The 15,717-nt window shown below is 41.8% G+C and overlaps 2 protein-coding genes across 26 annotated transcripts in view; one reads left to right on the forward strand and one right to left on the reverse strand.

Annotated features, from left to right (window-relative positions):
• TRIP12 (thyroid hormone receptor interactor 12) overlaps positions 1–15,717 on the reverse strand; it is a 155,523-nt gene that overhangs the window by 139,254 nt on the left and 552 nt on the right. For 6 of the 23 annotated variants that reach the window (XM_038001432.2, XM_038001428.2, XM_007966547.3 and 3 more), the window contains exon 1: positions 14,978–15,124. The exons of 2 other annotated variants lie outside the window; for them this stretch is intronic. The gene's annotated coding sequence lies outside the window, so the exon portion shown is untranslated. Of the gene's footprint in view, positions 1–14,367; positions 14,888–14,977; positions 15,125–15,717 lie in introns of those variants that run through there. 15 more of the 23 variants (XM_038001434.2, XM_007966549.3, XM_007966548.3 and 12 more) reach the window with 4 other exon arrangements.
• The window catches only part of FBXO36 (F-box protein 36), a 97,265-nt gene continuing 96,775 nt past the window's right edge, over positions 15,228–15,717 (forward strand). For 2 of the 3 annotated variants that reach the window (XM_007966535.3, XM_007966536.3), the window contains exon 1: positions 15,242–15,709. In XM_007966535.3, the coding sequence (XP_007964726.1) occupies positions 15,614–15,709 (96 nt within the window). In that variant the 5' untranslated portion in view covers positions 15,242–15,613. Of the gene's footprint in view, positions 15,710–15,717 lie in introns of all 3 variants that reach the window. The other variant, XM_007966537.3, reaches the window with a different exon arrangement.

Below are 15,717 nucleotides of genomic sequence, written 5' to 3' on the forward strand. Positions count from 1 at the left end.
AGTCTCAAAAAAAAAAAAAAAAAAAATTAATAAATTTATGCTCCAGCAATAAAAAAAAAAGACCTTGAAACTAGGTAAAGAGGAATATGGGATGTTCCTTATACTATTTTTGCAAGATTTTTATAAATCTGTGACTATATCAAAATAAAGACATCAAAAAACATATTCCATATCACACTGCTAACACTGACCTTATTTATTTGAAACTGTAAGTAGTCAAAGAGACTATAATTAGCAGTGATAAAACACTTGAACTTGAATCAAATTTAGAAACGGCCCCCCACAAAACTTTTCTAAGTGTGTAATCCGGGTCAGGGTTATTCTTCCTTTCAATTTTTAGGTTCCACTTTAATTGTCCATTAAATTTACTCAAAACCTAAATTATAACATCTTAAGAATATATACGCACTGTTGACTGTAACTTTATACATTTCCACCAACTGTGAAAATAAGGTACCATTTAGGAGAACTATTAACATTTACAATAAAACAAATACTATTTGATCACTTAACTGAGAACCAGGCGCTGTGCTAGGTAAGAACTTCATTTACTCATTAAAACCTGAAAAGAATCCTGAAAAGTATGTATTTTCTATATTTTACACAGTAACATGCTCAAGGTCAAACAACAAGGAAAATCCAAGTTCATCTTGCTGCAGAGTCCATAATTCTCGCAATGATCTCATTTCAATTCTAAATTTCTACCACTCAAATAATTCCAAGACAGTATCAGAAAAATCCACCTTCTCAAAACTGTCTTTTCAGATGCAAAGGAAAGGAAAATAAAAACACTGTCTCTCCAAAGGAATGGTTACTAAAAATACATCTTACAATGCTGAGGAAGCTGAAGCAAGAAGATTGCTTGAGGCCAAGAGTTCAAGATCAGCCTGGGCAACGTAGCCAGATTTCATCCCTACAATAAATAAAAAATTAACCAGGCATGGTGGCTACTCGGCAGCCAAGGTGAGAGGACCACTTGAGCCCACAAGTTCGAAGCTGCAGTGAGATATGATCACACAACTGCACTCCAGTCTAAACAACAGAGAGAGACCTTATCTCTAGAAAAAAATAACAATAATAATAATAGCTTAAATGCAAGCACTTATCCTATACCAGGCATTGTTTTAAATGTTTTACATATATTAACTAATTTAATCCTCATAAGAATCAGGATATAAATACTATTTTTACTACCATTTCACAGATGGGAGAACTAGTGTCAAAAAAAAAAAAAAGGTTCTTCAACTAGTAATGTTGGAGCCTAGATTTAAACTGAATCTGTGTTCGCTCTTAACCACTTCACTAAACTTACTATTATTTAGACATTATCACATTATCCTCCATCCACAGAGACTGTGCTAACCTATATAAAGTAACACGGGCCCGGCCCTGAGCCAAGGGAAGAATTCAATACAGGTTAGTTGCTAATATTATTCAAGATGCCTTTTCTTAATATTCTTATCTCATTCATCTTCCACACCAGTGGGCTAACCTAGATCATTAGACTATATTATATACCTTTTATAGTGACACATCAAAAAGGGAACCAGGAATTTAATTCTGAATTCAAGGTGGGCAAATATATACAGATGCAAATAATGCAACTATTCTGAGAAATATCTTGGTAATATTTTTGCCATATTCTTTATTCCAAACAGTCGGTCATCTTTTATAAAGCATCTGCATAGTGTCTCACACTTCAGTTTAAGAGATTTTATGCTGCTGGGTACGGTGACTTACACCTGTAATCCCAGCACTATGGGAAGTTATGCGGCCAGACATGATGGCTCACGCCTGTAATCCCACACTCTGGGAGGCCGAGGTGGGCAGATCACTTGAGGCCAGGAGTTCAAGACTAACCTGGGCAACACAGTGAGATCCCTCTACAAAAAATATAAAAAATTAGCCAGTCACAGTGGCACATGCCTGTGGTCCCACCTACTGAGGAAGCTGAGGCAAGAGAACCACTTGAACCTGGGAGGCCGAGGTTGTAGTGAGCTGAGATCACACCACTACACTCCAGCTTGGGTGACAGAGTGAGATTTTATCTCAAAAAAAAAAAAAAAAAGAGATTTTATGTTAGTTTTGTCCAAGTTTACCACTCTCCCTTTAAGATTATAAACTCCAGGCCAAGGACTACATTTTACGTATCTTTATAATCCCAAATCTTAGTCTGTGGCCTGAAATAAGAAGTGTTCAGAAATACTTATTATATGCTGATAAGGGCTGGGAGTGGTGGTGACTCACGCCTGTAATCTCAGCATTTTGGGAGGCCACGCCACAGTGGAAGGATCACTTGAGCCTAAGGCTTTGAGACCAGCCTGGGCAACATAGGGAGGCCCTGGCTCCACCAAAAAAAAAAAAAAAATTAAAATATTAGCTGGATGTGGTGGTGCACATCTGTAGTCCCAGCTAGTCAAGAGGCTAAGGTGGGAAGATCGCTTGAGCCCAGGAGGTCAAGGCTGCAGTAAGCAGTGATTGTGCCACTGGACTCCAACCTGGCTGACAGCGTTGAGACCTCATCTCAAAAAGAAAAAGAAAAGTCTGGTACAGTGGCTCATGCCTATAATTCCAGCATTTTAGAAGGCTGACGCAGGAGGACTGCATGAGGTCAGGAGTTCAGGACCAGCCTGGGCAACATAACAAGATTCTGTCTTTACCAAAAAAAATACAAAACAGCCAGGTATGGTAGTGCGAGCCTACAGTCTCAGCTACTCAGGAGGTGAAGGCAGGAGGATAACATGATCCAAGGGCTTTCAAGGCTATGGTGAGCCATGATTGTACCATTATGCTCCAGCCTGGGTGACAGAGTGAGACACCTAACTCTAAAAACAAAAAAAACTTAGTAATATATACCATTTGCTTATGATTCACATGTATTAATTCTATATCCACTGCTGGAGTAACTTCACTGAGATGCCTTAAATGACTGATTTTCTAGGTCTGAGAGTACTGCTACACACAATTCAAGCAACACCTTTAAGAGATAAATGCAGCAGTTGCTGAAACCAAGATAACTTCTTTCCTTGTGCCATGATTCTAATACTAGCCCTTAAAATAGAAACAATTCCAGAATTTTTTTTAGAACTGTTGTTTTACTAAGTCCTTGATTTTACACTCCTTAAAATAACTATAGATTAAGCCATTCCTAACTTTACAACTGTCTGAAGAAATATGGAAAACTTCCCAAATCCTTTACTATTGCATTAAAAATTTAAATAAACTCAGCAGGAATCACGAAAAAGTTCTACATTTCTTGAGATACAGAAAACTCTTAGAAGTTAACTCTGTAATTATGAATCCCCTTCATTTTCTTTTTTAGTAATAAGAAACAAAACCGTAACACCATGGCTGAAGATCAGTAAACATGCGAGTTAGGCAGTAGACCCATTTTACAGAAGAGAAAGAAACTGTGGTATTCCAGCAAACGTAAGTTTACCAATTCTTAAACTTATTCAAGAAACAAACTGAGTAGCAATTAAAACAGGCACCACAATGAAGATAGAAAATGACGGTGTATTATCTCTTCAGTAATTCCTTTCAGTAGTCCTTAGTTTCTGCAATGACAAGATACCTGGAAAAAATGTCATGGCCTAATATACAGGCAGCTGAAAAGTAATACTAGATGGTTAGAAGAGGCAGAAGCAGATTATCTTACAGCACCACACCAAAGGCTGAAATTCCCCAAGTCTTAGTTCATAGCAGCAACTGGAAAGGCAACACTTTTCAAAAGGCAGGATGAAGAGTAGAGTAAAAAAGATGAACTCTGAGATTAACAGTCTAGTTTTCTGAAAGATTTTGAGGCCAGAATGTAAAAATCAACACTAACATTACTAATGACAGTTGAGAAATAATTAGCAAATAGGTCTGATCACAAAGTAAGACTACTGAATCTTCTTAAACATCAGCCTACTTGTTGCCATCTACTGGGGGAAGGGCACAAATGCATTTGGACCTGGGGTGGAGGGGTAGAGATCAGGGTCAAACTCCCTTGAGACTAAGCTGCTTTCCCTAGGTGAGAAGAAATGAAAACACATGTTTCATGAAGCTGGGTGGTCGTTTTGCAAAAAAATAGGCACTCTTGTGCTACAGCATAAAACATATAGACTTCACAAATATTTTTATTCTAAAGTAAGTCCACAAAATGTTGCACAATACGGCCTTCCTTACTCCCCAAACAGGTACAATTCTGAGTCATAAATCTGCATAGCTAACATCTCTGCTTTCTACGTAAGAATCAAATTAATCCAAACCGCAATTAGGAAAGTCTGTAAGAACACACTAGAAATAAAAGCTGCTGAAGAAAGCTAAATATTATAGCTATTAGAACACTGAAAAAAAAATTTAGTTTCTCTTCAGGCACCATATAACCTAATTTCTCATTTTTTAAATCCTGTGTACCTACTTGTATAAAAGTAACAGTATTTGTTAAAGGATATAAAATTATGCTAGATAGGAAGAGTATGTTCTCCTGTTCTATTCCACTGCAGGGTGACTAGAGTTTAATACATAGTTTCAAACAGCTAGAGGGAAGATATTGAACGTCCCAACACAATGATAAATGTCTGTGATGATGGTATGCTAATTACCCTGATCTGACTACTATACATTGTATGTATTCACACATTACTAAGTGCCCCAAAAATACATACATATTATGTGTCAACATTTTAAAAACAAAGGGGTAACTACTATGCAGAGTGCAAAGCAAACATTTTATTAGAATATTTAATTTGATGAAACTACGTAATATTAATTTATACTTTTTTAAAGTATTTAAATATCCCAGAGTCAGTACTGGCTAGGAAAAAAAAAAAGTATTTAAATATTTAAACCACAATTCACTTTTGTTTTAAACATACTTTCACTGTATTGAATGCTAAGCAAAAGTTTCCCTTTAAAGTCCCAATAATAAGACTTAAAAATTACTGAGGACAACTCACAAAAAATCATGCATTAGGTATCAAAAGTATTTTGAATTTAAAAAAACTGAACAAACAACAGCTGAATGTGCTGAGAGAAAATGATAGCTTCCACTAAAGGAAGACCTGTGTGTCCAACAGAGGACTGGTGTGAGTCATTTAGACAATAAACCAGCTCCTGCTTATTTAACATTTTAAACAACAAGAAAAAAAAAAAAAAGAAATTTTACCTTCACTACTTCTATCTCCTCCAAAACTTACCACAAAAACCTTTATATGTAGTACCAGAAAGGGAAGCACTGTCATAAAAAACATCTAAAAGCACTTTTATTTTCATTTTCAGTTCATTCATAAATATTTTTGTACACTTTTTTCACATCATCACCTATTCAGGGATCAACAATCATTCAACATAATCTGTTAAATCTAATTCCTTGATCTCCCATTTAAGAACTTCAATAATCTCAGCCCAATTCCTGTGATTTCAAACATATGGACCCTCTACTCCAGAGAGCTCATTTACCTTAATATTAGATCCTCACCACAAGTACACCTTTAAGCTCCCCATTCTTCTATACCGTCCTCCAATCAGGGCTAGTTTAAGCCCCTCTCTCTTCTTGGTCTTCCTCAGTAACTTCAACCCAGAACTGAACCTCTCTAAACTTCCAAGTACCCACTGTATAAAACTCAATCTTGTACTCAATAACAAATATGCACAATGTTAGATGTTGTGTGCTTGTGTTATAAGTTTGAACTCATCTACAACAAAGTACATTTCAAGATAAGGAATCTCCTTTTGTAAATCTCTTCTTTCTCAGCACCCTCTAAGAGGGCAGATCTTGTATGGAACCAGATACACACTCACATTAGCTGCTGATGAATATTTGTTTTTGTTTTTTGAGACAGGGTCTCACTCTGTGGCCCAGACTGGAGTGCAGTGGCATGATCTTGACTCACTGCAGCCTCAATCTCCTGGGTTCAAGCGATCCTCCTGCCTCAGCCTCCCAAGTAGCTGGGGCTACAGGCATGCACCACCACATCAGGCTAATTTTTTTTTTTATTTTTAGTAGAGACAATGTCTTGCTGTGTTGCCTAGGTTGTTCCTAAACTCCTGGGCTGAAATCATCCTCCTGCCTCAGCCTCCCTAGGGGCTGGAATTACAGGAATGAGCCACAGCGCCTGGCGGAATATTTGTAAATGAAGGTGCTTCAACAATTTATTTAGTATAGCCACAAATCATGCCCTAATTCATGTTTCTTAATTTACATTCCAATATCAGATTTTCTAAATGCAGAAAAATCCACATTTAGAGTATTTACAGAATATTTATCTAGGCTAAATACTATACTCCTATATATAGTTTTAGACAAATAAGCTGTGATGGAGTAAGTTAAATATCAACTACATGAAACATAACGGAACTTGAAAGACAAGGAATAAGTTTCAGGTTCCTTTTATATTCTGCCAAGCACAACTGTGGCACACAGTAAGCACTTGATAAATATGTATTGATAAATAAATCATCATCTACTAATAAACATAATCTCCAAATGCTAAATTTGGGGTAACCAACTAACTATTCTAGGGCCTTAACAATTCCTTAAGTAGCTGATTTTAATGAGCCTAATTTTGAAAAATTTATATTCTACACTCAGCTGCCAACCCCTGAAAAATGAAAACAAGCAAGTAAATTATGGCAAATGATGCTAATATTATTTTACAACACAGTTTCTCAATGTGTCCCACCAAAACACACTATCACGTACACCTACCATGTACAATGCATTATGTTGGAAGCCTTGTGCCAGACACTGTGAAGATAAAATAATGAGATCTCTACCTTGAAGAGGCCAAAAATGCAGTTAATAAGTTAAGATGTAAACAACTAATCATATAAGACAGAATGTGAAAGCCATCCTGAAATATGTTACAGAAGGGGAATAGGAGAGTAAGGAGTAAAAATTTTAAAGGAGTCACTAGAAGAAAGTCAAGTGTGTGTGTACATATAGTTGTAAGATATATAGGTCAGGTGCGGTGGCCCATGCCTGTAATTCCAACACTGGGGGGCCGAGGCAGGTGAATTGCCTGAGATCAGGAGTTCAAGACCAGTCTGTAATCCCAGCTACTCAGGAGGTTGAGGCAGGGGAATTGCTTGAACCAAGGAGGTGGTGGAGGTTGCAGTGAGCTGAGATCGAGCCACTGCACTCCAGCCTGGGCGACAAAGCAAAACTCTGCCTCAAAAAATAAAACAAATAATAATAATAATAATAAAGAGATGCAAGATGTGGAAGGGGTATCAATTCGAGTAGACAAAAAATCAAAGCAAAAACGCTAAAAAGTTGCTGGGTGTGTTCAGAGAGGAAGAAACAGTTCAATCTGATTGCAGCCAAGGATGCAAAACAAACAGAATTACGAAACACTGGGGTCTTAGAAGTTGGTAGCATTTGCATATATTTCCTATTTACAAGGCTACTAGAAGCACTTGGTTTTTGAGAATCAAAAAAAGTAGGGGACCTTCATATGATCTCTATGAACCTGCTCTCTAAGGACACAAAGCAGCTTAAATTACAACTGAAGAGAGAATTTCAAGAGATGGGCTACTGTGAAAACTCACTTTAGGTTTCCAGGGCATCACACGTTTACCAGTATAAAAACTTTAAGTTAATCTGACCTTAAGAAGACAGCACAAGGTACATCTATTTATTCAGAGCACTGCCCACAGGCAGAATGAGTAGGAGTTTTGAAGTCACGGTAGAACTCATTGGTTATGACAGCCAACAAGTTGATTACAATACACACTGAAATGCTGTAACTTCAAGTCTTGAAGGCTTGCTGATGGACACTTACGCTTATAAAGAGCCTTCAAAAATCTTTGTATAGGTAATAACACCATATTTATAGAAATATGTACATGCTCTCCAAAAAGAAACAAACAGAATAAACTAGAATGATGTATACTATTATAAATTGCAGACACTAATCAGTTAGCACTGTATTAAAACATATCAGTTAGGCGCAGTGGCTCACTCTTGTAATCCCAGCACTTTGGGAGGCCAACGCGGGTGTATCACGTGAGGTCAGGAGTTCAAGACCAGCCTGGCCAACATGGTGAAACCTGTCTCTACCAAAAATACAAAAAATTAGCTGTATGTGGTGGCAAGCGCCTATATCCCAGCTCTGGGGAGGCTGAGGCAGGAGGATTGCTTGAACCCAGGAGGTGGAGTTTACAAGTGAGCCAAGATTGCGCCACTGCACTCCAACCTGGACAACAGAGCGAGACTCAATCTCAAAAAAAACTTATTTAGGTCTTCAATGTACTTTAAACTATCAACTATTATATGCACATAATGTCCAATTAAAGAATAACAAAATGGCTTGCCCTAATTCCTTTTAAAATGTATGATTTAAAGTAACTTGCAGTCTCCAAATATATACTGACTAAAAGTCTCAATCATTTTAGCATTAACGATGCAAAATATGAATCAAAATTTTAAAAACACGACATTAAGCCATTACGAAATATTTCCACTTAAAGTATCTTATTTTATTTTCACAAGACTTATTCTATCAACAAACACTTAATCCCTATTATGGACCAAGTACTGTGCTAGATGCAGAAACAAAAAGGGACACTGCTTGGGATTAGTGTCCTTGTAAAAGTTTAAAAAAGAAGGGTGGAGGCTAAGGACTTTAAAGAATTCATAATCAACTAAGGAATACAATTGTATATTAAACCAAAAAAAAAAAATTTTCTTTCTGAGACAGGGTCTCACTCTGTCTCCCAGGCTGGGGTGCAGTGGCACAATTCGAGCTCACCACAACTTTGATCTCCCAGGCTCAAGCAATCCTTTCACCTCAGCCTCCCAGGTAGCTGAGACTACAGGCATGTGCCACCATGCCCAGCTAATTTTTGATTTTTAGTAGCGACAAGGTCTCTACTAAGTTGCTCAGGCTAGTCTCAAACTCCTGGGCTCAAGCGATCCTCCTGCCTCAGCCTCCCAAAGTTCTGGAATTACAGGCATGAGCCACTGGGTCTGGTCAAATGTTTCAAGTAGGATACCTATGCATATAACAGAGGTATGTTCGAGTTAAAAGAGTTTTAACAAATGAGGCAATGGGCGACAGTACTGTAAACAAATGGAGAAAGGGCTTTGTGTTCCAATTCATCTGTGGAGCCTAATCTAAATACAGAATGTCTAGCATATAAATGACAATTGACTCTAGGTTAGGTAATAATAATCAGATTTTTCAGATTAGGCACTTGAAGCTCACAAAGTACTAAGTTAAATTATTTGCCCAAGGTTACAAAGATGGGAAGTGCACAGCTAGGACTGGAACCTAAGTCTTGCCTTCAAATCAGACAATCACTTGAACAGTGCTATTAAGGAAAACACAGAGTAGCAGGTATTTTTCACTCTAGACCACCTGAATGACTTTTTAAATCAAGCATAACCATGATAGCCGGGCATAGTGGCACCTGTCTGTAATTCCAGTACTTGGGAGGCTGAAGCAGGAGAATCGCTTGAACCCGGAAGGTGGAGGCTGCAGTGAGCCGAGATTGCGCCACTGCACTCAGCCTGGGCGACAAGAGTGAGACTCCGTCTCAACAAACAAGCGAACAAGCATAACCATGAAACTGACTACTGCCAATAGCTTCTGCACTCTCAAAAAAAAGCATGTAAGCCTGAATAATGAGTTAAGTTCCTTTTTCTTCTATCCAATGATTTAATGAAATCACTGAAATCACAAGAAACAACCAAAATCTAAAAGGCCTCAGAGAAAAATGACTGAACAGACTTATTTCAGTCTAGGAAACCTCTTTTTGCCAACAACCTAAAATTATCAGTAAGTGAGGATATTAAAGAACTATATTTTCTAAAAATCCAAGACATTAGCTGAGTTAAATTTTACCTTAAAAAAAAAAAATCAAGGGACAGGTCTAGCATCAGTATACTTATCTATTTATTACAAATAACAGCAAGCATCCATTACGCACAGAGAAACCCAGCAGAGAGGTAGAGAACAGCTGCTTTGAGGTTATGTCTTCAAGTCTGTAACACAGCTGCTGAAATGATACACAAGTACCAAAAGAAAATACACCAGTAAAGCTTACATTACACTATACTACACTACACGTTAAGAATTACCAGGCACTGGCCGGGTGAGGTGGCTCACGCCTGCAATCCCAGCATTTTGGGAGGCTGAGGCGGGGGGATCACGAGATCAGGAGATCGAGACCATCCTGGCTAACACAGTGAAACCCCGTCTCTACTAAAAATATTAAAAAAAAGTAGCAGGGCATGGTGGCGGGCACCTGTAGTCCCAGCTACTTGGGAGGCTGAGGTAGGAGAATGGCGTGAACCCAGAAGGCAGAGCTTGCAGTGAGCCGAGATTGCGCCACTGCACTCCAGCCTGAGCGACAGAGCGAGACTCTGTCTCAAAAAAAATTTACCAAGCACTAAGATGATATACAACAATCTAAAAATTATATTTATTCTGTAATGTCCACCAGATTTTTACTCTTCCACCCTATTTGGCCTGGACTCCCCTCAGGCTTGGCCTTATTAACTAAACCTTGGCCTATGAAAAAAGTGGCACAGAATAAGCCACTGGCTTAACACTAAAACATGGCAGTGACAGTTGATATCCATCCAGGCACTTTAATGGCACGTTAGTCAGGGGAGATGTGAAGAGGCCATGATCACTGAACCAACCAACAGAAAGCATTCTGAAGAATCTGCCGGGGTCAAAGAACCCTTCCAAGTAGGTTGGAGTGCAGTGGCGTGATCATAACTATTAACTTCGAATCTCTGGGTTCAAGCAATCCTTCCGCTCCAGCCTCCAGAGTTGCCTAGAACTACTGACGCATGCCACCATGCCCTGCTAATTTTTTCTTTTTTGGGGAGACAGTCTCACTATGTTGCCTGGGCTACAACTCCTAACTTCAAGAGATCCTCCCGCCTCCCAACTCCCCACCTCCAGTGCCACCTCACCCAGACCAATCAGGTTTATTAGCATACCTTCACACATACCACATTGATATGAAATCATCCTTGCCCTCAGGAAGCCTATAATCCAGTCAGGGAAACAAAAGCAACACATGTCAACAAATACAATATTGTAATGCAGAAATGAAGCAAGCACAGATAATCAGAAATATAAAGATCACAGATAAAAACGTTTGAGGAAGCAATCTGAAGGGATGAATTGTAAGTTGTTCTTTACATCCTTTATCTTCTATGTTTTTCTGTACATAGTGGGTGCTTGCTCGATTTAAAAGAGGGAAAAGTCCATGTCAAACAAGCAATTGCAAGGAGCGATTTCAGTGAAGATAAAAAAAACCAAGCAGGTTGCTGTTTTGACTTGAGTCCATCAAATAGCAAACAAAAAAATAAAGGAGCAACTGGTATCACATTTGCTCAAAAAGATCCCTACCCATCCACTTAAAAGGAGGGAAAGTTCCGTAGGTTCTATAGAAAACAGTGACCAAGATTCAGAAGCATTATTCCCTAATTGTAATCTCTTACATTAAGTCAATTTCATGAGTCACAAACCAGAAAAGGTACGAATTTTGTCAATAAAAAACGTAAACAAATTTGAAGTTTCTTTAAACAGATAAACAAGTTTATTAGGTAGAATGATGGCAAACAAGTATCTGGCATGCTGATGTCAAAAAAAAAAGGTAACTTTAAAAAGACAAAAATTAGACCCAAATTCTACTACCAATTAAGCAGCAATTTCAAATTATAAAGTTCTATAACTTTGTACCTTCAACCTACTTTACATTAAATCTCCCCTGCCCCACGGACCACCACCACTAATGAGAAGCTGTATCTTTTAAAAATGAACTCAAAACAGCTAATGTAATTTTCTAAAATTTATTTATTTATTTAGCATGTTGTTTTTTTCCCACAGTCATTACATCTGCTGGGTTTCACAACCACCCAGTGAGGTAAAATAGAGATTACCCACTCCCATTTTACAGATAAAATAAATGAAGACCAGATAGGTTAAGCGACTAGCTCAAGGTCACAAAGCTACTAATCGGTAGCGTGTGAATTTCCAAGCCAGTGATGTTTTCTTTGCTAAGATGACAACCCTAAAACAAAGCAGGATATTAAAACCTTGTCTAGAGTCCCAGCTACTTGGGAGGCTGAGGCAGGAGAATGGCGTGAACCCGGGGGGCGGAGCTTGCAGGGAGCCGAGATCGCGCCACTGCACTCCAGCCTGGGGCACAGAGCAAGACTCCATCTCAAAAAAAAAAAAAAAAAAAAAGGTTACACTGGGGCCGGTGCAGTGGCTCTCGCCTGTAATCCCAGCACTTTGGGAGACCAAGGCGGGCGGATCACCCGAGGTGGCCAACATGGTGAAAGCCCGTCTCTACTAAAAACGCAAAAATTAGCCGGGCGTGGTGGCGCGTGCCTGTAATCCCAGCTACTCAAGAGGCTGAGGCAGAAGAATCACTTGAACCAGGAGGCAGAGGTTGCAGTGAGCCTAGACTGCACCACTGCACTCCAGCCCGGGTGACAGAGCGAGGCTCTGTCTTTAAAAAAAAAAAAAAAAAAGTTACAATGGGAAAGGAATCATGCATGGAATCACACATTACTACAAATTTGCTTTGCCAGGTGAAAATACTGATTTCACCGTGATCTACCCAGCATCCCATCCGTTTTTTAAATGTAACTACTACAGTTTAGCACCTTCTGGAACTCTAACTGCCAAAACTGTTCTCAAACTTTTTGAAAGTAAATGAAAACAAAGAAAAAAAGAAAAAAAAGCCTGTTCATAGACACAAACTAAGTAATATAAATGTCAGCTAAACAGACTTAAAAACTGCTCACACTCCTGAAAAACTGGGGATTTAATGGAAACAATGATAATCTTAGTTTTCCAATTCTTATGGATATTGGCACATTCATAGAAAGGGCAGACGTGTACAAAGCCCACAAACCCCAATCATGTTATGTACTCTTAAGCTTAAAACAAATGAAATTAAAACTCCCTCAATCTCACAAAGATAGTTACAGTAGTTCAACATTTCTGGGGCTGAACACACAGGAGGAAGTGTCAAAAGAAAGAATTAGAAATTTTGTATACTTTAAAACTTACACTTAATATTGATCACTTTCCATGCGATAAATATGAAAATCAGCCTCAATAAAATCCTCTACAATTTATTGTCTCTAAACCTCTGCTAATTCCATTCCTCAACCCCCCCCGGGGTGTAAATGCGACACACACAGGCCTCATATACAGGCCTCTTGCCTTTTTTTCTAACACAACTAGGACCTTTGTTCTGAGCGTCGGTTTTTTACCCCACTCAATAGCTCTTTCAACTTTCTACCACGTATTTTTTGTTTGGTTTTTAAAGAGGAGACTCTGAGCCTCAACTTGCTAGGTCTTTAAAAAATGAAATGCCAAAAATATCTAATGAGAGTCTCGAGAGGAATAGAAAGTTAAACACATCACTAAAGGGCCTACAAAACGGAGTAAAGCCCGGAGATCGGGTGATCTGGCAGCCCAGACAAGATCGAGGACCGCGACTAGGAAGGGAGACAGCAGGAGAGCAGTTAGACGTCCACTTAGAACGGATTCACTGCGCTATTAACCGTACCCGCCCCCCCGCCCCCCCGGCCCGGCCCGGCCCGGCCCGGCCCAACCTTTACACACAGACACATTCCCTCCCCGAGTTAACTAACGAAGCAATTAAACTATGCCCACCACCAGACTCGATGCTTAGGCTAAACCTCCCCCAGACAAAGTAAAACAGCATTATCAAAAAAACAAACAGATCTGTCTTAAGGGTTTAGAAGCTGCCCCTTCCGTTCTCTCCTCACCACGTAAGGTAACCAATTCCCTCCTGTCCCCCACCAGCAGTTCAAACGTGTGATTTCCCCCCATTTACATGTGCTTTTATGTTTTTCCGTATTTTTCCGTCTAAGAAATGAAGGATTTCTTATTCTGAGGAAGGGAAAGACGCTGAGGAAGACAGGATTTGAGGTTTTACTACCTTCGTTATTCGAACTCCCCTCCAACTTGTTCCTGTACTAGAAAACCCACTCACTATGGAGAAGGAAGGAGAGGGGCTGCACTGATGGACAAACGTTGTAATAGGTTTTATGTAATCCACATATAAATAAATTAATCGCCTGACTCGCTCTGAATGCTAATACGATTGGGGTGACAATTGGCCCACCTCCCTCCCCCAAGTCCTAGTTAAACCCACCTACCACCAATTTCCATTCTGATCTATTTAAAAGGATACTCTATTCCTCTCAGTCAAGTTTCTTGGCTTCTTTAGGCCTCCCTGCATGCCCCCCTCGTCATCATCCTCCCTCAGCCTCAACTTCCCACGGCTTAAAAAACTGCCCCGCGCAGACCCCGTCTCCGGGCTTGCCCTCCCTCAACCGTCCCTCGCCGTCCCCCTGGGCAGGAAACCCCTTACTGCGGTCTAAAGTCACTCCGGCCTCTCCCTCCTCTGACCCTCGCTTCCCACAACTGTTGTCACTCGAGCTGCTCCCTAGTTTCCATTTCCGGGCCGTCCACAGCCCCGGAGCCTCCCCTTTCCCGATTTCCGGGCCCCTCGTCCCATTTCCGGGGAACCCTTGCCGTCTTCACACCCCCCACCTGCACTTCCGGCCCCCCACTTTCTCTCTTCCCAGACACCCTCCAAGCTCCAAAGCCCACTTCCGGCCCCTCTCGACCCCCGCCGAGCTCCCCAACACCCGCAAGCCTTACCCCGGTTCTCTGAAGGGCCCTTCTCATTGCGGGGAGCCGGAGGAGGGACCCAGCGACCCCTGCCTCCCGCCGGGCCCCGGTCCCTCCGGCCGCGGCGGCCCTCGAGCGTCTCTCCCGTCCACCCCCGGCCCGGTCCTTCCGCGGCTCCGCCGCCGCCGGCGCCGGGAACAGGCCAAGCGGGGGCCGAATCGCGGCGATGACACAACCGGGCTTCCTGGGACTTTCTGTTCCAGCTCCTCCCCCCGCCCCCCCCAACCCCTCAGCTGGCCCCCTCCCCCCAGGCTTGCCCCCGCCGCCCGGAGCTGCGCCCCAATTACCTAGTTAGGCCCCAAAGTCTCCGGTCCGGACTCGGTGGCGCGGCAGTAACTTCCACTAGCTCCCCCCACCCCCCCCAGCGGCGGCGGCAGCGGCGGCTCCGGGTTCCTTCAATTATCAGCTGAGCCGCAGCACCGCGCTCGGCGTGCGCCTCCGCCCGTGCCGCCTCCCTCCCCGCCCGCTCTGACACCCTCGGGGAACTACTTTGCCCTCGGGCTCTGGTTGACGGGCTCGTCCGCGGGACCGGCCCCGCTGCCTACTGGCGGCCCATCACATCGCCCCTCCCTCCCCCGCCGCCCGGCTCGACTCTCCCAGCAGCCTCTGATCTCCGCCCGATCCCTTCGAGGGACCAGGAAGGGGACTGTGGAGCTCCACTTGGTATCCCTCCGCCGGGGTCACCCCCTCCCCTCCGTGGTAGCAGGAACTAATTCCCCTTCGGGTCACCCGGGACCTGGAGCTGGAAATTTCACGGATCAGGGTTCCCTGAGACCCTTGGAGAAGGGGAGAATCGCCCCAAGTTAGAAATCCTTCTGCCAGCTCATAAGCGTGGTTCAATTTAAACTAGGGTTTTGGCCCCATGACCCCGACCAAGCCCCGCCCCTTCCTGGTTGTCTTAGCGACGGCGGTGGCGTCCCAAGATGGCGTCGTGGCTGCCGGAGACTCTGTTTGAAACTGTAGGACAAGGCCCGGCGCCGAGCAAAGACTATTACCAGTTACTGGTCACCCGGTCTCAGGCAAGTGC

The sequence above is a fragment of the Chlorocebus sabaeus genome, chromosome 10 (assembly GCF_047675955.1).
Source record: "Chlorocebus sabaeus isolate Y175 chromosome 10, mChlSab1.0.hap1, whole genome shotgun sequence".
NCBI lineage: Eukaryota > Metazoa > Chordata > Mammalia > Primates > Cercopithecidae > Chlorocebus > Chlorocebus sabaeus.